The 24,577-nt window shown below is 39.7% G+C and overlaps 1 protein-coding gene across 6 annotated transcripts in view; it reads left to right on the top strand.

Annotated features, from left to right (window-relative positions):
* The window catches only part of CD96 (CD96 molecule), a 629,135-nt gene that overhangs the window by 505,722 nt on the left and 98,836 nt on the right, over positions 1–24,577 (top strand). For 3 of the 6 annotated variants that reach the window (XM_044072716.1, XM_044072714.1, XM_044072713.1), the window contains one exon: positions 18,613–18,822. The exons of the other annotated variants lie outside the window; for them this stretch is intronic. In XM_044072716.1, the coding sequence (XP_043928651.1) occupies positions 18,613–18,822 (210 nt within the window). The remainder of the gene's footprint in view (positions 1–18,612; positions 18,823–24,577) is intronic. 6 annotated transcript variants of the gene reach the window in all.

Raw genomic sequence — 24,577 nt, 5'->3', positions numbered from 1 at the left:
ATGTAAACTTGTCAATGTCTTGAAGAGGTAGAACATAATTAGGCTTCCCTGCAGAAGCCTGATAACTAAAATATAGAAATGATGGCATGCCAAAATCAAAACATCAAACTGAAAAAAAAACTTGATATGATTTCTAATCAACATGTCTCACAATCACTGGAAAATTACATGCCTTTTGTCTTAAGAGTGTGTGATCTTGGAATGAAAATAATTAATGTAATGGTGGTCTTAGTTCAGTGCCTTTGTCATGAGGTAAGAGGGGGGAATTGACCCTTCTAAGGTATTGTTTAAAGTGCATTGATCACATGCTAAAGCAGGCATTAGGTCACAAACTTTTGGATTTGGATATGCAGTGACAAATTATAGATATTTTGAAGCATAAAGTATATTACTTTTCATTTTGTTAGTAAGTACAGTTCCCTGAAAATTTTTCTCAGAGCTGAAAATTCCTGCCATGTGTGATGACGTGACGTATTGCCAGCTATGCCAGAAGAAGTAGAGCAGTGGATGTGTAACGTATGCCAGCATAGCTAGCTGGAGTTTTATAAAAGATTATATGTCATTTGTATATCAAACTGATTTGTACAGATGCTTGTATTGAAAGATGTATTTGTAAAGATGCTTGTGTTAAAAATGTACCAACAGTGGGTCCTGCTGGACAGAAAAAGATGCACCTGTATGTCAGACTGTATTGTATCTGTTGAAATTAATATTGTCACAGAGGGTACTGGAAAAGAAGAGGTTAATCTCAGCCCAGCTAACTTTGAAAAATATTCTGAAATTAAATTACCTGGTATGCCATAAAGATTGTATCTTACAGTCTATACTAGGAAGCCTTCTGTATTGTTCTTGGGGGTGAACTAATTACTACTATAGAAGGGTGGAAGTTTTAAATTGTGTATGACTTCCAGAAGTTGCAACAGATCTTAACAAAGCTTGAGGTGTGTAAAATAAAACATCTGTGCTAATTTCTGGCAGCCTCTAGTAAAGGGGATAGTGTGGGAACCAAAATCAGATGATCAGATGCATATGATGTCTGTAATCCAAGACAAAAAATATGTTTTAATACTAGACGGGATGGAAGCAGTCTGTTTTTGCAACCTGACAAAGGAGGATATCTCACCCACTTCATCTTGCCTTGCTTAACTGGGGAATAATAATTCTTAGATCAGTCACCAAAATATAGTGAGATTAGTTAAGTATTGTTTTTCTGTAACTGTGCGAACCTGTCCATTTGTATTATTTTTTAATATTTCTTGTGGCTGAAACTCTGGTGTTTATTGTAAATAGATATTTTGCATGTTCATGTTCCTTTATTATTTATTATTTAATATTTTTAAACATTTCATTGTGGCTGGTCCTATAGAGAATATGTTAACCTTTGAGAGTACTTTTATTTGTTTGGTGAGACTGTGGCCACTGCTGAAGTCCTTACTGCATAGGTCAAACACTACCATTTGTATCAGTGTTCATTTTACTCAATGTAATGTGGTACCCTTGTAAGCAACTTAGAGTAGCTGGCTTTGGAGTGTCTGGTGTCAGTAACTACCTTATATTCTCTGCAGAATGGGATACAGCTAGTAAGTCTGTGTCAGTCTTTCCCTGGTGTGTGTGTGTGTGTGTGTGTGTGTGTGTGTGTGTGTGTGTGTGTGTGTGTGTGTGTGTGTGTGTGTGATTGTGTATGTGTGTTAGTCAAAAACAAATATCAGAGTGTGTGTATCAGTTGCTTGGAACAGGGACACAGAGCACTGGTTTCACAGAGAGGGTGGTGGAGTACTTGGCTTGGACACTTGGCTGAGGATTCACCTCTACAGCTGTGCCAGTGGAGAGACTTATTGGGGGCCTGGAGAGTGACAGAGGGAAACCCAGCCCTTGGACTGAGTGTGTTCTCTGTGTGCTCTAAAATTGTGCTTGATGCAGAGACCTGAATCTAGGAATACTGTATGTATATATTTTTGTTCCAAGTGAACATCCCTAATTGGTGTCAGTAGTCAGGATTCAGACTCCTTGATTACTGGCCCAGAGAGGGGATGACACACCATGACACGATGAAAGACTAAGCCCATAATGCCTCACCACATAAATTAATGTATAAGCTGCTGTATTTCCATGACAAGTGCATCAGAGTTGGTCTCTTTCTTCCTAGATAACCAAGTTTTCAAATAATTCTTGTAGACAGAACATGTCAAATTGAAAACTAAGACATGATGATGTAGTAGTGAAACCACAAAGTAAATATGATTTAGCTCCTCTGATGAAGTAAGTTATTTTAATTACCTACAATGCTTTGCAATTGCATGTAGAAGTTTTCTCAGCATGTACAATAATGTCATAGTGTGGGTGTGGTTATAGAGAAAATACGTAGTAAACAGTGAAACTAAAAAGTCAGACAGGACACTATTATCTTGATATTTTGCAAAATCATTTGCAACTTTATCATGGGGGTACAACAGGTAAATAAATTAATTGTAATTAAAAGATGTTTCCAAATGACCTGTACATTTTAACTGTCATGTTCATTCTGTATATATTCTTCTGTGATGCTGATGATTTGGTCTTTTGCTATAGAACTAATATCAACATTCTGAAAACTGAGATTAGTAGCATAAAACCTAAATTACTTTATTTATTAATAATGTAGAAAATGACATCCTGTATTTCAACTTTGGATGACAGCTATTCATACTTGCTAATACAAACAGACTTATGATCTATCATCAAAACGTAACCCCAATAAACAAATCATATTAGCAGGAGGCTATATATCACCAGGCAACAACACCAATGAACTCGAAAACCTACTAAATTGGATGAAAATCACTCATCCACAGGATACCATTCTTGCAGGTGACTTTAACATTGATTGGTTTGACTGTAACAGTCAGAATCCCACCACCCATATAAACCTCCATGGTTTTACCCAAATTATTAATACTCCTACAAGAACAGACAAAACCTCTAAGCGACAATCGATCCTGGATTGAATACTAGTATCTGACCCCACTCAAGTCCATCTCTCAGGTTGTCTCCCTTATAGCCTTAGTGATCATCAGGTAACATACCTAATTAGGAATCAACCCCAACTAACTAAACAACCAATTATCAGGGTCATAAGAAACAAAAATTACTTCATAGCTCAAGACTTGATAAATTCACTAAAATCCTGTATATGGACTCCACTAAAATACTTACCACTAGATGAAGCTGTAGAATACTTCAACACAACCTTCCTGAACATCCTAAACTCCCATGCTCCACCTAGAACCACCAGAATTACAAACAACCTCGCACCATGGCTATCTAAAGACACCAGATCCCTAATGAAAGAAAGAGACAAAGCCTGGCTGCAATTCCATAAACACAAAACCCCAATTCTAAAACAAAAATATCATGAACTACGGAATCAAGCCAAAAAACACATAAAAATTGACAAAACTAGTTACTATAAAACCCTACAGGAAAAACACTCTGATAACCCTCAAAAATTTTGGGCATCAATTAACCTATTACACCCAGGAAAACCTTCCACTCCTTCCCCTATACTACCAAACAGTCTACATAGCATCCCCACCCACTTTAACAAATACTTTACTGAAACCATGCAAGCCCTAGCCAATACCCAAACAACTAGCACTCACACAACATCAGTAACAGCCCCCACCCCTCCAACACAGACGATAATACACATAGTTTCCCCCTAGAACCAGTCAGTACTACAATTATTACCAAACTCCTCAAAAAACTGAAGACAACAACCCCAGCAGTAGACAAACTACCAGCAGAATTCCTACAAATTACTGCAGAGGCCATAGCCTATCCTGTATCCATTCTCATTAACAGATCTATAACTGAATCCAAAGTACCCAAATCATGGAAAATATCACACATAATACCATTACATAAAGGGGGACAATCCCTTGAACTTACTAACTACCGCCCTATTGCAATACTATCACCCTATCAAAGATTTTAGAGAGAGTAGTCCACTCACAACTAATGAAATTTCTGCTTCACAACAATCTATTATCACAATTCCAACATGGATTCAGACCTTCACACAGTACTACCACAGCATTGCTATCCTTCTCAAACAATATTAATACCCACAGAAACAACAGCCTGTTCATATCCTCCATACTCCTAGACCTATCCAAAGCCTTTGATATGGTGAACCACAGTCTACTGCTAGAAAAACTTGCCACTTTTAACATAAATTCTTCCACCTTATCCTGGTTCCGTAGCTATTTATCTAACCGACAACAAGATGTTCTCTGGGAAAACCGCCTGTTACCCCCACTCCCAATAACCATTGGTGTACCACAAGGGTCCATCCTTGGCCCACTATTATTCTCATTATTTACTAATGACATAGCACCATCCCTACCCTCTGCCTCAATAGTCCAATACGCAGAAGATACCACTATAATAAGTGCAGCTAACACCCTTGATAAACTCCAAATTATAACCCAAAATAACTTTACCCTAGCTGAAGAATGGTTCACCAACATCAAACTACTGCATAACCCAAAAAAAAACTCAACTTATTCTTTTTAGTTCGAGTAGACCCCCCATAGACAATAACTTTTCAATAATATCCAAAGACAATACTAATATTACTCCTACACCTCACACCAAGCTCTTAGGAGTAGAAATTGATAATAAACTTAAATATGACATCCATATTTCTCAAACAATCAAGAAAGTCAATAAAAAGATCAGACTCCTTTATAGAAACCACAACTACATGACCAGACACACAAAAGCCACCATAGCTAGAACACATCTGTTATCTATACTTCTGTATGCCTCCCCAATATTTACAAACCTTCACCAAGCAGAACTTTTCAAAATTGAATCAAGCTACAACAAAATTGCCAAATTTGCTAATGAAGGCACACATAGGTCCCATCACTGCCAATCCCTCAGACAACTCAGCTGGCTTGAGTTACCTCAAATCCTTCTACTCAACCAACTTACCCCTGTCCATAAGCTCTACTACCTTCCTTTGAAAACCCCAGCCTTGCAACAATTAATTCAACACTATACTCCCTCCAGAAACCTAAGATCAACACAACAAAACCACATAACTGTCACCAAGCACAAAAATGAAGCTAGCAAATCACTCTACGCCTGCTGCATTGCAAAAACCTGGAACCTCCTACCCAATCACCTAACCTCAACATCCTCGCCTTACCTCTTCAAAAAAAAATCAAATCCCATTTTATGCAAAACTGGCTATGTTCATGTCTTCCCCCAAGCTAGACCAAATTAATTCACTACTATTAATACTCACTCAAATAAACATCATTGTTCTCAACCACTAATAGCTTAGTGACACAAAGCTGTAAATTAAATTATTCTCTACTGTCTTACCCCTTTTGCCCAAATTTTAGCAGATACTCTAATAAAACTCATATCAAACTATTGTTTTTATCTGCATTCAACCAACATACTGTACTCTGAGTCGAAATATCCTGTACCTTGTGAATATTACTGATGTAATGTAACTAATTGTTTAACTGTCTGCATGAATACTGTCTTATATCATGCTAATGTTAACTAATGTTTTGTATAAATGGTAATGTTAACTAATATAATGTAATATTTGTGGAGCTTTTCTCCCTGGGCCTCCGCTGAAAACGGATCTGTGTCCAGTCGGACTTGCCCGGTAAACAAATGTAAAATAAAAATAAATAAATAAAATGTGTGTTTTCATGTTATAATTAGACCCTCTGCAACTGCCTTACTCTCCTAGTCATCCTGTATGACATCTGAACCAGTAATTCTTGCATTCTCCTTTGGCCTACATACTCTCATTACCTCTGACAGTACAATCCAGGTTCCATCAATAAGAAATGTGTACTTTCTTAAGCAAGTCATCTATCAAGCTACGTCTTTCATTCTGCAGTCTGACTCTCCCAGTCCCCATTTGCCTACTATTTAAGTATGATCAAGTCATTCCATCTGGTAGTGCTCCTATGTCACCTCTGAAAAGGGGAACTTATGTCTAGTGTGCTTATCTGATTAGTAAATTTAAAGAAAATGCATTTATTCCCTTTCTTGCTATACATACATTTTTTTTCCTCCTTTTCATTCCTTCTTCTTCATTATCCCATGTACATAGCCTCTGACATACCTCCATATCACATTTTGACTTTCTCCTCTCTCTTTTGCAGTAAACATTTCAAGCTCTGTGAGTCATTCTCATGCCAATGCTACTTCATCCTCTTGTTTCATTCTGTAATTGTCCTCTGCACACGCTATCTCAGTCTAGATCATGTGCTGCTGTGTTTGCTTCAGAAATGTCCTGCATAATAAGGTTCTGCACCCTAACATCTTTCTAGATTTCACCCTTTTTCAGTTGGATTGGATGACGGTAACTAAGTGCAGTTATAATACTATATGCATTTCTTCAGCTTTCTCTTCTTTAGAGCCATAACATGCTACCATATATGTGTTCTTTGCACTTATTTATTTCCTAACAATGTACTTAACCTTGCACTGCTTTTATATTACATTTCAAATGCTACCCATCCCTCCATCTATTTGATCATACTAGGCCCCGATAGAGGCAACACTCTCCAACTGTGATTACTGTTCCAGTCTGTTTTTAATGATTAGATTAATTTTACTCTTTATTTATGTTATCATATAACACATTCAATGGATCTGTTACAGTAATGAACCTTGTTAAAATTTCCTAGATAAATTGTCTTGTTTGACTGTTGATTGTTTATACTGCTCATTCATTTTCATTCGGCGTAGTATAAAACCAGGTATAGCCATCTATCCACAAAATTCTGTTTTCTGAATTTATGTATGAATGTAAAGCTGGGAATGTGACTTTGTTGGATTCATTCAGTATATAAACAGAGACTACAGAAGATAAAGCAATGTCTCAATGGATTTAGTTTACAGTCATTTTTTAAGTTTACCAGCTAGCAGACAGGTTGTTTCATATCTGCATTTTTCTACTACCATTCCTTAGTTTTCCAGTTTGTACCTCTTTATGCTTTGCTTTTTTTAAAGTATTTTCGTCATGGATGTCATTGGTCTTTGAGTGATTTCTATATTTCCATCTGTTATCCAGCCTGTATTGTATTTTTCCCTAAGATCCTTGGGTATACATTAACCCCTGCAGTTCCTCTTCCTGATAATTTCCTGCAATATCTTAGTATTTGCTTACTTTTTCTGTACTGGTTTCGTTATCTACAAACAATTATGTTCATTCCATTCATGATACTTGCTTGCAGAATTTTCCAATAGTCACAGACACAGTTTGCCTTTTTTAGATCACACATTCATTTTTACTGAATTTTGCATATTGAATGAACATAGTAAAGAACAGATAAATATTTACATAAGTGGTTATGTGTATTATATCCACTTATAAATTTCAGTAAATAGAAAACATACTGGTTATAGAGTATGAAATAAAATATAATAAAGAATAAATGTTTTTCCAATGACTATATTTACACTTTTTTGCTTGTTTTTATTTTGATAATCGATAGCTCTGACACACAGCAATGGCAATGCTTATAGATTTTGTAAAAGAAACGAGTAATCTCATTTTCCAAATCTTAATAATTAATTTTCTAGCTATTTATAACACACAACAATGAAACAGAAATTGTACCCGGGGTACACATCTGGGTATTGTAGCATTAAACAATACCAAAAACTTGGTAAAATAAATTTGGCCAACTACAATTTTTGCATGAAGTCATAGATCTTTTTTCCAAAAAGGATGTAGAACTCTGCAGTCATTTACCATATATTTCCGGTCTGCTTTTTATAACAAGTAACATCTTTAACAATCAATACTCTGTGTTTTTAGATATATATATATATATATATATATATATATATATATATATATATATATATATATATACACACACACACACACACACACACACACACATATATATATATATATACGCACACACACACACATATATATATACAGCCACCTGTGCACGTATAACGTGAAGTGCGTGCACGAAGAAATTTCTCAACAAAACAACAAAGTAAATCCGGCACTGCACCGAAACACCATCAGCCAAAAATAAAATTCAAATACAGCAGAAGCAGCAAATAACTTTAATAGCTCACAGACAGCAGAAATACACATTCCAAACTGGTTTCACCTCTTATGTGTCATCAGTGGATTATACCCAGTGCCATCATAACAACATTAAATATGTCCCCCTTAAAGAGACATTCCCAAATTCTAAACAAGCATCAATATATAAATAAAAATTAAAAATACAGAAAAATACAAACGTCATATCATTAATGCAATTAATACACATACACACCTATATATCTCTATCCTTATTAACCTTTATATTTAATTCACCCAAAACCTAACTTTTTAAAGAATCTCATTTAAACCAGGTTTATATAAAGCTCCCAAATTCAAAATCCACATTCTCTCCTTTTTATTCAACAATAAATGTTTTTCAAGTCTCCCTCATATTAATGCTACATATTGTATTGATCCCTATAAATATAAAGTGTGCCGTGACATGATCAATTTTATGTTTATATAGGGCACTTCGTACCCACTGTCATTTAATCTCATTTATATGTAATGCCACTCTACTTTTGAAGGATCATGATGTTTGGCCCACATAAAAGGTCCCACATTGACATACTGCCATATATACTATCCATTCTACCTACAAGTTATTAGATGTTGTATATCGTAGACCTTAGAAGTATTAATGGATGTAAAAGATTTCATTTTAGGAATAATTTTACAATATGTACATCTGCCACAAGCATTACACCCTCTTGTGGTACCCAATTTTGTTTTTTTATATTCCATTTTTTTATACCATGAGAGTGATTCCCCTATATTTCTACCTCTTCTATATCCAAATGTACAATATTCTGTAATATAACTACCAAAAAATTGATCCTGCTTTAAAATATGCCAAAAGTTATTAATTATACCTCAAAATTTCTAAGTATTAGTTCCAAATGTAGTAATAAACCTTAAAGGAGCTGTTCTCCCAGTGTTCTCACCATGAAACTCAGATTCAGAAATTAAACTTCTTTTCATGTTGGATACCTTCAGTATTTCCTGATCTATAACATTTTTATTGTACCCTCTTTGTATAAATCTATTCCCCATGTGTTTAACCTCTTCCTTAAATTCCACATCATTACTATATATACGTCTAAGTTTTTGGAATTGATTTTTAGGTATATTAGATATAGCATGTTTTGGATGGCAACTATCCACCCTCAGTAATGAATTTTTTTGTGAATGGTTTTCTAAATAGACTTGTACTTAAAGTAACATCCTTGTTCTTAACTACATGCACATCCAAAAAATCAATAGCCATTTTTTCTTTCTTATCAACAAAGACTATGTCAAACACATCGAAATTTAAATGATCTACAAATGTGTTCCATTCACTTAAAGAACCGGACCATATAACCCAGCAATCATCAAGATAACAACACCACATTATCAATTTAGATTTAAAAGGAACACTATCTTCATAAATCAAACTACATTCCAAGTAGCCCATGAATAGATCTGCGTATATTGGTGCAAATTTAGTGCCCATTGCAGTTCCATTTAACTGTAAATAACATTTGTTTCCAAAAAAGAACACATTATTCTCCAGCACAATTTTGATCAGATCTATCAAAAAAGAACAGTGTTCAACAGAATATTGTCCAAATTATGACAACCAATATTTGATTGCTTCTATTCCCCCATGATGAGGAATACTAGTGTACAATGATTGTACATCAAGTGTACAAATATAACAATCACCAGTTAACATTATATCATCCATCAGTTGCAAAGACTCATTTGTATCTTTAATTCTAGATCTAATAAGGGCTAATAATGGTTTTAATTGTAATTCTAAATATGCTGAAATAGGCTCAGTTAAAGACCCAATTCCTGATACTACAGGCCTACATGGGGGAGGAAAAACATTTTTGTGTATTTTTTGTAAAATATAAAATAGTTGATATTTCGGGTTATCCACCATTAATTCCTTCATTAAAGTTTCATTAATAAAACCCCTAGACTTATAATCTTTTAGGGTCTTATCAATATTAGATTTAAGGTCAACAGTGGGATCTAAAATGAGTTTTAAATAAAACCTATTATCACCCAACTGTTTTTTAACCTCATTGGTATAACCATTAATGTCCCACACTACTAATGCGCCACCCTTATCGGCCTTAAGTATAACTAAATCTTTGTTTTCCATTAGACCCTTTAAAGCAGCCCTTCCCTTAACTTTCAAATTGCAACCATGGTGTCTAAAGATATTATTTTGATTTTTATGTAGTTCACATAGTACACTTTCTTCAAACAACCTCACCCTTGGATGATAAGGGGGTGCAAAACTACCTTTTTTAAATCTAAATTCAGAAGTAACAGAAAAATCACTCTTAATATGAAAAAAAATACTTTAAACTCAAATTCCTACAAAAACTTTTGACATCCATACACATGTCATGCTGAGACAGAAAAAAAGAAGGTACATAGTTAAATCCTTTATTTAACACAGCTTTTTTGTCATCATTAAGCTGGTATTTAGTAAGATTTACTATAAGTCCTTCATCATTTATTTCTCCTTCACCAGTTTCTGAAATCTTTCTTCCATCTCTCTCAGGTTCTCTCTTTCGATGTTTCTTTCCACCCCTTCTAAAGGGTCCGCCCTAGGTCTAGCCCTCTTATGTGTAGGTGATTGTACCTTAGTCACTTCCAAATCAGTGTCAGTGTTCAGAGCATTGGAAGACATTTCAGATGTACTGGATTCAAAATTGTCCATACTATGAGTGGATTTTAAAATCAAGCCCCTTTCTAGAAAGAGCTGATTCTCCTTCAGCAGCCTCCTTTAGATCCACAAAGAGATTTTCTAAACTAGACCTAGTGCAGGTTATGGACCAGCTTCTGGCAGCTAGGGGATTGCCCATTTCAGCTAGACCTTCCGTCCCTCCTGGCTCGGAAGCTTTTACCACGTCTTCCCCTGTTTATTCACCTCCAGCATCCACCCTGATCTCGGTACCAATGTCCACTTCAGTACATACTGTCTCAGCTCTGACAGCAGTGTTTCCCCTGTTGGCACCGACCATCCTTGCTGCATTGGCTATGATGGAGTTGATGCTTTCTTGGAGTGATACTTGGACCGTCCGTACCTTGCTACCTAGTCCAGCACCTATTTTCTCGCTGGCACCATCTATGTCCATGGTTCTGATGGCTTCCAGTTCTCTCAGAACCCCTCAACTGGAGGTGGGCTTTTCAGGGCAGGGTGTGACCCCAGTTGCGGGATTGCCCCTCCTGGTTCCAGGCTCCCATCCCTCCTCGAGTGGGCCTGCTGTACAGGTGATGGAAAGGGTCCTTCATTCCGAAGGCTCACAGTCAGAACCAATGACATCAGTATCAGAAACCTCCCCTAGCATGCACCTCTCCCGACCTGCTATGTTGGGTCCCTGGGCACGGGAGTCACAAGAACCCCCTTTGAAGGGAACCCCTCCTCCATAGTCCTCCTCAGAAGATCCCACTGAAGAGCCACCCTGGTAGAAATGGTGCAAGAGGAAGCACCTTGATTCCCCGGAGGAATCTATCGCAGAAGACACTGATTGTGATGAGGGGGAAGGGTCCCCACATTCTCCTCCAGGTGATGTTTCATTCAGAGACTCTTGAAATACTCAAACAGCAGGGGGAATGGAAGTCCTCTCACCCTTCTTCTGAGGAATCGGTGTTCTTGCAGGCCTTCCGTGCCTGGCCATCTACTTCCTGGGTACCCCTGCCAGCAGATGACCTTGTTAAACTAATTGTGCAGCTTGCCTGGAAGGCCCCGGACAACATAGTACTTGTCCCTCAGAGGCCAGACAAAATTTTATCTACACCTGAAGACCAGCCCCACTGGTCCAAGCAGTTGACAGTTGATTCTATGGTCATGGCAGTGGTCACCAAGTGGGAACTTGCAGAAGATAATGCCACTGTCCATCCTTCAAACAGGGAGTCCTTTGCCATTCGGTTGCTGAACTATCTGGCACACTTTACTCACCTCCAAAGAGACCTAATTTCCAAAATGTCTTCCTCTTTGGTGGGGGTACTGCCTGATGAGGTGCGTGACACTGTCGCCTCAAAGCTAGCTACCCTTGAATCCATCTCAAACTCCTCAATGCATTTGATATCTCACACCACTGAGGGGGCAGCTCAAACTGCCACATCTGGTGTTGTCATGAGACGTAATGCTTGGATGCAGTTGTGTGACTTCGCAGACCCCTTTAAATCTTCCTTCATCAATACACCTGTCGACGAATCTGCACTTTTTGGACCTAAGGTACAAGACACACTTGCACGTAGTGAGAAAGATGAAAAGACCTTGTCTGCTGTGGGCATACACTTTTCCAACCCCCAGAGGTCCTACTCCAGTAACCAGAAGGGAGGAAAAATGTGGTTCAAGAAATCCCAAGGATCCTTTCATGACACTCGTGGTGAACAATCCCCCTGGGGCAGAGGGGTCAACTCATATGGAAGATGCCCCTTTCAGGGTGGAGGGAGTCCGTGTAACCAGGATGCCAGAGATTCTTTCTATAACAGACTCTACCAGCGCTCCTGAGCAGCGGCCCAATTGCTTTCCTCTGGAAGCAGTCAGGGGTTGTTTTTCTCTGCATCTACCAGCCTGTCATCTTATTACTACCGATGTTTGGGTGCAGAAAATAATATCCAGAGGCTACCAAATACCATTCGATTTAACTCCCAGACCCATCAAATGAATCCCCGATATATGACCCAATCAGAGGGAATTAGCAGCCTTCGAAATAGAAAACTGCTAAGAAAAAGAGTCATCCAACCAGTCCCACCAGACCAGACAGGATCTGGGTTTTACTCGAGGTACTTTTTAGTGCCAAAAAAGACTGGGGACTGGAGACCAATCATGGATCTCAGCCTACTGAACAAATTTATCAAACCTCAAAAATTCCAGATGGTCACAGTACAGTCCATTCTTCCCTTCCTATGGAGGGACAATTGGATGTGCTCTATAGACTTCCAGGATGTGTACTACCACATAAAGATGGATCACCACTGGGAGCCAATCATTAACAGTTCAGGGCACTAACATTCGGTCTCTTGACAGCCCCCTCGAGTGTTCACCAAATGTATGGCAGTTGTGGTAGCTCATCATTGACTACAAGGATTCCAGGTGTTTCCCTAGCTAGACGACTGGCTCCTTACTGATCCGACCAGGAATTTCCTAGTCCGCAGCCTCTCTTACACGCAAGGTCTCACTCTCCGCTTGGGGATTAGAATCAACAAAGGCAAATCTCAGATGTTCCCAACAAAGACACTGGAATTTATTGGAGCAGTCTTCGACACAACATCCTGTCAAGCTTCTCTCCCCCCTCACAGGCTTTTGAAAATAAGACACCAAATCCAAGACCTTCTTCCTCACACATATGTACTTGTACTTGTACTGCAACTCTTGGGCTCCATGACAGCTGCCATTATGTAAGTACCACTGGCAAGACTGCACATGAGAATCCTGCAGTGGCTCCTTTCCATACAATGGTCATTGTTAACCCACCCACTCAACCATATGATACGCCTTACAAACCATTGCAAGGAAGAAATGCTACGGTGGATGAAGCCACAAACGAATCTTTGATGTCGACTGTTCTGTCTTCCCCAACCCACAGCCATGGTGACCACGGACACTTCACTGTTAGGGTGTGGGGGGCATTTCCAGGGAAAGACTGTCCAACGCTCCTGGACCCCCATCAAGGCCAACTTGCACATAAATGTCCTAGAACTGAGGGCAGTTCTCTTAGTGTTGCAAGCATTCCATGCATCCCTGCCCTCGGGGACCATTGCAATTCAGTCAGACAACATGTAGGTCATCTGGTATATCAACAATCAAGGTGGAACCAGATCTTACCACCTGTGTCGGGAAGCCATGAGGATTTGGCACTGGGTGATAGCTTCCAATCGCTTTCTTATAGCAACGCACATTCCTGGGAGTTCAAACCTTATTGCGGACAATCTGAGCAGAAACATCCTGATGCCTCACGAGTGGTCCTTTAATCCTGTAATAGCAGACTGGATCTTCCAACATTGAGGCAAGCCTTGCTGCGACCTGTTTGCTTCCCCTCTAAACTACAAATGCAGAAGCTATTTTGCCTTGATCCCCTGTCAGGGGGAACCACCAAGGGATGCTCTAATGCACGATTGGCCCCCGGGTCTTCTGTATGCCTTTACCCCATTTCCCCTCATTCCAAAATTTCTCCAGAATTCCTGTTTCTATGGCCTCATCTGATTCACAGCCCATGCATCCTAGATCATTCCCAAGACCTGTTATTTCATCCTCAGGGACTGATTCATCCGAACCTGCACAGTCTCAAGCTCACAGCTTGGTTCCTCCACTTCCAATGATTGCCAGGCTGCCTGACATCCCATCTCCTGTTCGTGAAATTCTTCTGGCCTCACACAAACCTTCCACTAGAAAGGTTTATTCTAGTAAATGGACTTGGTTCTCTATTTGGGCCAAAGACCAGAACTAAGATCCTTTCTCTATGCCTATTCAAAAATCCTACAATACCTGACTACTCTTTTACATGAAGGAGCCTCAGTTTCAACGATCACTGTACATTTAGCAGTTATCACCAATTTTCATAATGGTCTTGATAATTCTTCAATTACATCACACCGCCTATGCAAGACCTTTTTGAAGGGAGTATTACATGTTAAACCTCCGGTCAAGCCTCCCTCAGAACCCTGGGACTTGACTCTGATGCTTCAGTCTCTCACAGGTTCTCCCTCTGAGCCCTTGGATTCATGTGATTTGAAATTTTTGTCATGGAAAACCATACTTCTAGTAGCATTCACCTCAGCGAGAAGAGTATATGAGCTGCAGGCCTTGAGTGTCAAGAGTCCTTACTTGATCTTCCACATGGATAGGGTGTCCCTTCGTACTGACCCTTCTTCCTTGCCCAATGTCATTTCTGGTTTTTCCATTAACCAATCTATTGACCTGCTGATTTTCTTCCCAAGGCATTCTAATAGAGGGGAGTACCTTTTGCATACCCTTGATGTGCACTGGCAGCTTCGTTGTTGTTTGGACAGGACTAAATCTTTCAGGAAAACAGACCAATTGTTTGAGGCCTTTGCAGGACCTAGATTGGGTAAACCTGTTTCCAACGTGACTTTATCCTCTTGGCTAAGAAACATCATTACCTTTATCTACCAACAGAATAAGCTATCCTTACCTTCCAGAATAAAGGCTCATTCTACCAGATCAATGGCTATTTCTGTAGCTTTTCATTCCAGAGCCTCTATGGATGATATATGCGCAGCAGCCACTTGGGCAAGACCTCATACCTTCATATCTCATTACAAATTATATTTGGCCTCCAGGGGACGAGCATCTTTTGGTTCTATGGTGCTCAGTAATATCCTTCCTTAGGGCCACCCAGGACTCAAGTAGCTGCGGACTCAGTCATATCTGTAATGAATAAACTAAGATTTACAACATCAGATAAAGAAGTTATGTTTTACCATAACGTCCCATCTGAGTTGTCGATCTTTGTTCATTCATTACTTCCTGCTGTCCTTCCCCCTGCCTGGACTCCTGATGGACTTTAGGAACTCCTGGTTAGAGTATTTAGCTCAGACAGAGCCTCCTACTATGTTTTCTATTACTACATCTTTTATCTAGGGTGGGCAAACTTGATCTGGAGTAACTAGGAGAGGGGCATTGTGGGTAGGTTCTTAGCTGAGAGTTTTTGGCTTGTATGAGTTGGGAAATGGCCGTATCGGTTCCGAGGATGGAACCAAGGTCCAATCTAATGAATGAACAAAGATCTACAACACAGATGGAACATTATGGTAAGGCATTACTTCTTTTTATCCAAAAATGTGCTTTCGTGAAAAACTGAAAAAACAATTAAATGAACACCAAATAAAAAAAAAAAAATACCAACACTAAGCACATTTACCCCCATGTGGGGGGCTGCAAGCCCCACACCCTGGTGCTTATGTATTCTAACTATGAGATTTTACTACAGTGGGGGAAAGGGAATATTTTCTTATCCTCAGTGTGCCACAATCTGCAACAACAACCTTGCTTGCAGTTTGTTTAATCGATTTTTCGCAAAAGTGCATTTTCGCATAAATGCACTTTTGGAAAAACAGAGTAGCGAAATAATATTTTGGTAGACATATATATATATATATATATATATATATATATATATATATATATATATATATATATATGTGTGTGTGTGTGTGTGTGTGTCTGTGTGTGTGTGTGTGTGTGTGTGTGTGTGTGTGTGTGTGTGTGTGTGTGTGTGTGTGTGTGTGTGTGTGTAAGTATATGTATATATATATATATATATATATATATATATATATATATATATATTTATATATGTTATCAGTCATGTATGTATTCCCAATGCAAACAGGTTGCAAGTGAGCTGCTGGATATATGTGTCATTTGCTGTTTTTTTTGCACATGCAATAACCGCACTATGGTAAGGGTGCATCCAGAAGTTTAGATTTTGTGCTCACACCTAGTGTTTCTGCGTTTTCCACTACAGTGCATATGCCGAGCTACAATCTTGCTTGATGAATAGGACTGAAACAAAAGAAAAATACATCAGACAGGGTGAATGTAAAAAAATATAGCACACATGCCTTCATTTACATACCTCTCAACTGTACAGATTTTCACAAAATGTCCAGATTTCTGTTTCATATTTTGGTCTGTTTTTCATAAAATTGTAGTTTTCTGACAAATTAGTGACAGATCATTAAAGATTAAAGCTAAAAAATAATGACTGGCATTTGAGTTTCAGACTTCATACCCTTCAGAAAATTCATGCTAATGCAAAACCCATTATTCTATCTAATTTCTAAGTTTGTAAGAGCAACATTTAAAAATTGCCCTATTTTTAGGTCTTTGTCCCTCTTTTATTTATGAGTGTGTCCAGATTTCTTGCTCTAAGAGGTTGATAAGTATGCTTCATTTAGACCACCAAAAAATTAAGAAAAAGACGATGGAGGAAATTTATCCTTTAATACATTACAAAATAAACAGACAAAAAATCAACAAAGACATTGGCAACCTTGAAACACTGGACCCCACCCAGTTTGGGTTTGTGAAGGGCCGATCCTGTCTCCTGAACCTGACTGACGTCTTCAAATCAGTCTCCAGAGCTGTGGACGAGGGTAAGGTAGTCCACACAGCCTATCTGGACCTTGTCAAGGCCTTCGATATCATCCCCCACTCTGGTATCATAGATAAACTTACTATGCTGGGCATAAATCCCTACGTCACTCGATGGCTTGCCAACTGGCTTACTGACAGAACCCAGACTGTAAAAGTGGCCGACTCCAAATCCAGCTCCAGACAAGAGACAAGTGGAGTACCTCAGGGTTCAGTCCTGGGACCACTCTTGCTTGGTATCTACTTTTCTGAAGTACAGGCCAACACTAAGTGACTTTGGCTAACAAAATTCACAGATGACTGCAAACTGGGAACCATTATAGAATCCCCAAATTATGTGGGTATTCTACAAAAGGGCCTTACAGAAAAAGATGATTGGTGCCAGAGCCATGGGCTCAAGCTTAATTCCAAGAAATGTATAGTTATCCCCTTTGGGAAAAAACATGTACCCATGAATCATCTCATAGGTGACTGTACACTAAACACTGAAAGTGTGATGAGATACTTAGGGACACAGGTGGACAGTGGTCTCATCTTCGATAACCACATTGCCACAACAGTCAGGAAATCCTTTTATGTGGCACACCTCATCACTAAGGGATTTTCATCCAGAAAAAAGGAGGTAATTGTCCCATTGTACTCATCCCTCATTAGACACTATATAGAGTACAATGCCCTATTTGGTATGTACCTCACAAGACATCTGCAACAGCTGGAAAGGCCACAGAAATACCTCACTAAAAGAATCTCAGGCCTAAAGCAGATGCCCTATGCTGACCATCTAAAAAAACTTCAGCTATACTCTGTGGCATATCATCTACTCAGAGGCGACCTCTGCTTAACATGCAAGGCCATGTCAAACTCTGAGTTGTTGGCCATGCTCCACTTAAAGGAATCTCAATCCCTTAGAGCCACATGCTCCAGGGATCTAAACATTGTCATCACAATGAACAAAACATGCTGGAGGGATAGGTTCCTTACCCAGAGACTCCCAATACTCTGGAATAGACTGCCCATACATGTCAAGCAGAGCGCCTCCTTGGCCTTCTTCAGAAGGAACCTTGATGATTAGATGGCAGATAGGAAATTCACCCCAGGGATCATGTCAGTCACCCTGCTAGACAGGGGTCCAGGGAAGTAAATATTGTGGGAATAAATATTCAGTGAATTGTTATGGCTAGGCTTGTATAGCCCCTAGGAACGATAGTCTAGTACCAACCTATGAACCTATGAACAGTGCAAAATGGTTTGTTGCTTTGTGTTGCAAGATTTTTTGAGTCATGTTTGGACTCTAGTAGATGATTCCTTCAAGCAAGATTTATGTCTTTATACATACAAGCTGTCACTTTCTTGCGTTTATTTTGGCTTGTTTTCTTAAACTGCAACTCAGGTCTGGAAGTGACAGAACTGTTAAACACCAAGTCAGCATCCAAGGCAACCTCTTCCAAAAACAATAGTGAGTATTCACCAGCACAACAGTGGACTTCCAACACCAAGTCAGAATCCAAGGCAACCTCTTCCAAAAACAATAGTGAGTATTCACCAGCACAACAGTGGACTTCCAGAGGAAACAGAGCTGGGAAGAGTACTGTCAGTCTCAGTAAGTAAGCAGATTTTATATTTTCCAGTCTCTGTAATATGTAGAGTAGAAAACGTTATGTAAAGGATACTTGAGTCTCATGCCTGATAAAGGACAGGATTGTTATGTTTTAAAGCATGAACCTAGCACTTTTTGTATTTATTTTAACTTCGTCATTAATTTTGTTTTACGTCTTATCTAATGAAGTGTGCCTTTTTTTAATTTTTGCACTTTATTCATTGTCCACACTTCCCTGTTTGAATCTTATATTATTGTGTTATTACTGTGGCTTTGCCAGCTCATAAAAGTGTTGTGTTTTTGGCTTTCTTAAATAATATTGTTGTGAAGTCTTTTTTTTTTCTTCCCTTGATTTATTTTATTTATTTATTTATTTCAGTTTGATTACCGGGGAAGTCCACTGGGTCACGAGGTACCCATTTTCAGTGGAGGCCCGGGGAGAAAAGCTCCAAAGGCAGTACAATCAAGGTTACAAATGAAAGATAAAAATATAATAGAAGTATGATAGAAGTGTCTCGTATTAATTATACACAGTAAGAACAGTGCAACAAACTAAAATAACGATTTAAAGTTCTAAAAATGTTCTAAAAACAATCTAAAAGATTCTAAAGAAAAAATGTTCTAAAAATGATCTCGAATTTTTTTTTTTTTTTTTTTTTTTTTTTTTTTGTGCAATGTTTTCCTCTGTACAGTCAACTGAGAAGTAGCTTAGACATTTTGGGAGTTAGAAATGAAATCAGAGAACAGATATGAGAGAGGGTAATTTATGTAGGGTGAAAGCAAGAACATTTCCATTTGGATGATAGGTATGAGTGGAGTTGGGTCTTGAAAAATTCCGTGTTAGGTATAGTCCTAAGTGAAGGAGGCAGAGAGTTCCATTTTTGCCAAGAGAGTAGGATAGTAGTAGCTGGCCAGCAGAATGTTTTGGTCTATGAATGGAGATTAGGTTTTGGTGTTCTGATCTCAATGATTGGCTAGGGATGTAAGGGGGAAGGATGTTGGATAAAGCAGGGCATTTTTCAGGGTAGAATATTAATTTATGAGCGGTTGTTAGTTGGAGATAGTTGAGGTGGTTAGGGAGCTCTAACCAGTTTAGAGATTGAAGGGTAAGGCAATGGTGGGTTGAGGTTTTGGATTTAGTGGCGAATTTAGAGATTTTATTATAGCAAGCTTCAAGTTTAGAGGTGAGGGATGCAGATAGATTAGTTAGTAGAAGGGCACCATAAAGTAGAGAGGGAAGGAGGTAGGAGGTAGCTAAGGTGTGCCTAGTGGAGTTTGAAAGAAATTGGTTGTTCCTGTAGAGCATGCCTAACTTTTGGTGGGTTTCTTTTTATGTTTTGTTGTATGTGGAGATCAAATTTGAGGTGCTCATCAATGGTAATGCCAAGGAGTTTTGCGGAAGGGACTACTTCTATGGGAGTATTGGTTTGGCTTAGGATGTTGAAAGTGTTTTGTCAAAGGAGGAAGCCTTGGTAGGGGAAAAAAATTAGTATTTTAGATTTGTTGGAGTTGAGGGAAAGATGGTTATTGTGCATCCAGTTTTCTGTAGTGGAAAAAGCTTTTTGTGTTTTGGACAGAAGTTCGGAAAAATTGGGGGCGGCACAAACTAAGGTAGAGTCATCAGCGTATTGGATGACTGTAGTGTCAGGGAGGGCAGAGTGAAGGTTATTTATGAATATGTTGAAGAGTATGGGACCGAGGATGGAACCCTGAGGAACTCCGGTAGGAGTAGGTAAGAAGGAAGAGGTACAGTCCTTCCATCTGACAGCTTGAGATCTATCAGAAAGGCAACTGGAGAACCAGGAAAGAGTATCTGGGGAGAGATTAAGGTAGGAGAGATGAGAGAGAAGGTGTGTATGGGATATGGTGTCAAAGGCTTTTGAAAGATCTAATAGAACAGTGGATACAAGTAAACCAGAATTGCGGGCTTGATTAACTGTTTCTAAGAAGGAGAGTAGGGCAGTTATGGTGCTGTGGCCAGGGCAGAAGCCATGTTGGGTGGGAGTAAGTAGCTGATTATGCGTTAAGTAGGGTAAAAGTTGGTGGTGGATGCATTTTTCTAGAATTTTAGATAAAGGAGAGAGTAGGGCTATGGGGCTGAAGTTAGAAATAGAAGTATTTTTACCTCCTTTGTGAAGTGGTAGAATGTAGGCAGAGCACCAGAGTTTGGGTACTCTTTTAAGGATCGGTTGATCAGGATGCTAATAGGGAGAGCAATCCCTTCTGCTGCGTGTTTGAGGAAGGAGGGTGGAATGTTGTCAGGGGCATTAGAACATGGCTTTAGATAGCAGCTTTTTTATAAACATTGTGGAGACTGGTTTGAGATGGAACATAGAGGGGCTGTTATTTGGAGATTCTAGGAAATTGGATGTACTGTTGCTGGGAAATGTTTTGGTTCATAGGTTCATAGGTTCATACTAGGCTATCTGCCTGAGGGCATTTACAAGCCTAGCCCATAGTTTTGTGGCTTACGCCACCCCTTTAGTATGGGGAACTATACCCATTATTTTGCTGTGCCTCTGTTGATCAGTGACACTGAGGTAATCCCTGGGGTATATCTGCGATCTCCCATCCATTGGTCAAGATTTCTCTTGAACAAGGCCAGCGAGGTGCTCTGCCTCACATATACCCCGATTTTCTTCCACAGCAGAGGCAGTCTTTGGGTGATGAATCTATCCCTCCAGCACGTCCTATTAATAGCCGTGTCGAGGTTTAAGTCTCCCCTTGTGGCTCTGATGGATCTAGATTTTTTGAGGTGAAGCATATTCATCAAATCTGGGTTTGACATGGCCTTGTATGTTAGGCAAAGGTCACCTCTGAGCAAGCGGTAAGAGACTGAATAGAGCTGGAGTTCTTTCAGTCGGGCAGCATAGGACAGATGTTTGAGACCCTTTATCCTTTTGGTGAGGAACTTTTGTGGCCTCTCCAGCTGCTGCAAGTGTCGGGTCAGATACATTCCGAATGGGGCATTGTACTCAATCATTGGTCTGATGAGTGATGAGTATAGGGAGACTATGACCTCCCTTGATCTAGATGAGAATCCCTTCATGATAAGGTGGGCAATGTAGAAGGTCTTCCTAACTACTAAGCTACATGGGTGTCGAATGACAGACTACTATCAACCTGGGTCCCCAGGTCCCTGATAACTTCTTCTGTACTCAGTGGATTGCCACCTATTTGGTAGCTAGGGGTAACCTTGTTTTTCCCGAAGGGTATGACTATGCATTTTTTGGCATTTAACTTTAGGCCATGGCTCTGGCACCAGTTATCCATTTCTGTGAGACCCTTCTGAAGGATATCTGTGTCAGATGTGTTTTCTACTATGGCGCCCAGTTTGCAGTCATCTGCAAACTTTGTCAGCCATAACCCTCCTGTGTTTGCTTGTACTTCGGAAAAGTAGATGCCAAACAAGAGTGGGCCCAGGACTGAGCTAGCTTAGTTATAGAATCAGTAAAGAAAGTGTTGAAGTGAGAACTTAGTTCTTTGTCGGATAAATTGGGGTCAGGGCAGGGGTTACTTCTTGACCCAGGATGGAGAAGAGAGTTAACAGATTTCCAGAAAAGTTTAGGGTTGTTATTATTATTGGTCTGAAATTTATTGTAGTAGTTTTTTTTGTCTGTGGAAATTAATTTTTTTACCTGGTTGCAGAGTTGGGTATAATGAAGCTTAGCAGAAGGAAGTTTAGTTTTCTGAAAAAGCTTCCAGGATTTGTCTCTAAGATGCATGGTATGTTTAGTCTCTTTCGTCAGCCAAGGAGCAGAATTGGCTTTGATTCGTTTGTATCTTAGGGGGGCTAGGGAGTTAAGAGTATTGAGGAAGAAAGAGTTGAAATGCTCAACAGCATTGTCAAGGGAGAGAGTGTTAAGGAATTGCCAATTAATCTGCTTGAAAATGTTGGAGAAGTATGTGGGGTTGAAGTTGCTAAGGTTACGAGTTTGGATGTAGTTATGTTTGTATTGGGAGGTGTTGGCTGAGCGATGAATGAAAGCAGGGAGATAGTGACTAAAGGAGTCAGGGATAGTGCCAGACAGAGAGAGATTTTGTTTGGGTTGGAAACTAAAATCCAGTCTATGATAGAAACTGGGGGGTGGGTTTTGTTAGGTCGGGTTGTGGAGTGGATTACTTGGGAGAAGTTGAAGAGATTGATGTCTAAGGAGGAGGAAGGGGTGGTGATTTTGTTCCAGTCAATGTTGACATTACCCAGAATAAAGGTTTTATATTTTATTTCAGATGAGGTCCAGTGGAGAATATTCTCAAGAGTGGAGATATTATCACCTGGGGAGATGTATAAGGAGATGAAGCAGATATTTTTGTGTTTATTGAGTCGTAGGAGACTTGCGGTTAATTCAGTATTTTTGAATTGAGGGATTGGGATTTGGAGGGGGATAATGGAGAGAAGGTTAGAGTAGATTATGGCAGATCCACCACCTTTTTTGTTTAGTCGGTCAGTCCTGAGGATATTGAAGCCAGGAGGTAGGATTTATGAATCAGAGATATGAGGTTTTAGCCATGTTTCGGAGATGGCTAATATGTCTGGTTGGTTGTGACTGATCCAAGCGTGGACATGGTGAATTTTGTTGTTAAGGCTCTGGGCATTGATAGTGAAGATCTTGAGGGTGTTTAGAGAGGAAGTTGGTGAAGAAGGAGGCTTAGGTGAGGAAATGTTGGTGGGGGGAAGGAGAGAGAGGGATGTTAGTCCTGGGGTTGGGGCCAGGGTTGGGATGAATGTCTCCAGATAGAGCAAGGAAATTACAAGAGATGACTTTAAGCTTTTTAAGTCTGGAGTGGAGAAAGTTAAATGGGGTGAGTGGAGGTATGAGAGAGAAACTTTTGGTAGTGGTGGAGAGTAATTTGGGATGGAAAATGTGCAGAAGGTTTGTTTGGATAAGGGAGGGGGAAATGGAGTGGAAGTGAGAGAGTAGAAGAGGATGTGGGTGAGTGGAGGTGATTGAATGAGTAGAAGGTAGGTATTGTGGGGCTTTTAAGGTGTAAGAAGTAGTGTGATGGAGAGGAATTAGAAAGATGAGGAGACAGAAAGGGAGTCTGAGAGTAAAGAGGATTTGGGAGGGCATGTTTGGAGTGGGTGGGGTATGGAAGTGAGAAATTAAGAAAGGAGGGATGAATTAGTAGTGGAGAGAAAGGTAGAGGGGTGGAGGAGAGGTATGAAGGTAGAGTGGAGTGGGAGAGGGGAGGAGACAGAGGAAGGAGAAAGGGCAGGAGTAATAGTGGGTGGGGAGCTAAGAGGGGTGTAGAGACTGGTTAATTGAAGAAGGAAATTGAGGAAGGAGGGAAAGACTGTGATTGGTTATGGGAAAATGGTAGGAGGAGATAGAGAGGTATAACTGTAGAGATGCTGGGGGCGGGTGAGATTTGGGGGCAGGGTAGGGGAGCGGAGTGAGCCCGTAGGTTGAACGAAGCGGGAAGAGCCCGAGGAGGAGAAGTGAGGAGGACAATCAGTAAAGAGAGAGTATTCAGAAGGTAAGTTTAGCAGAGATGAGAATAGGTAAGGTAAGAGATGCAGGGAGTGTGAGTGGGTAGTGAGATGTACAGAGAAGTGGAGTTAGAGAGTAGATGCAAGGAGAATAACTAGGAGAGAGGGAACAGACTTCAGAGAAGGGATACCAGAGGGCTGTATATAAGGGAAAAGAGGCTAGGATACCTGGATAGTAGAGAGGGAAACAGCAGGGGGAAGGATGTTAGAGGGCTGGAATAGAGGAGATAAGGGAGGACAGGGTAAAGTAGAGGGGATAATAAAGAA

This window comes from Protopterus annectens, chromosome 5.part0 (assembly GCF_019279795.1).
Source record: "Protopterus annectens isolate FY-2018-M chromosome 5.part0, PAN1.0, whole genome shotgun sequence".
NCBI classification, from domain to species: domain Eukaryota; kingdom Metazoa; phylum Chordata; order Ceratodontiformes; family Protopteridae; genus Protopterus; species Protopterus annectens.
The sequence above is the reverse complement of the archived record's forward strand: the minus strand, read 5'-3'. Positions and strand labels throughout refer to the sequence as shown.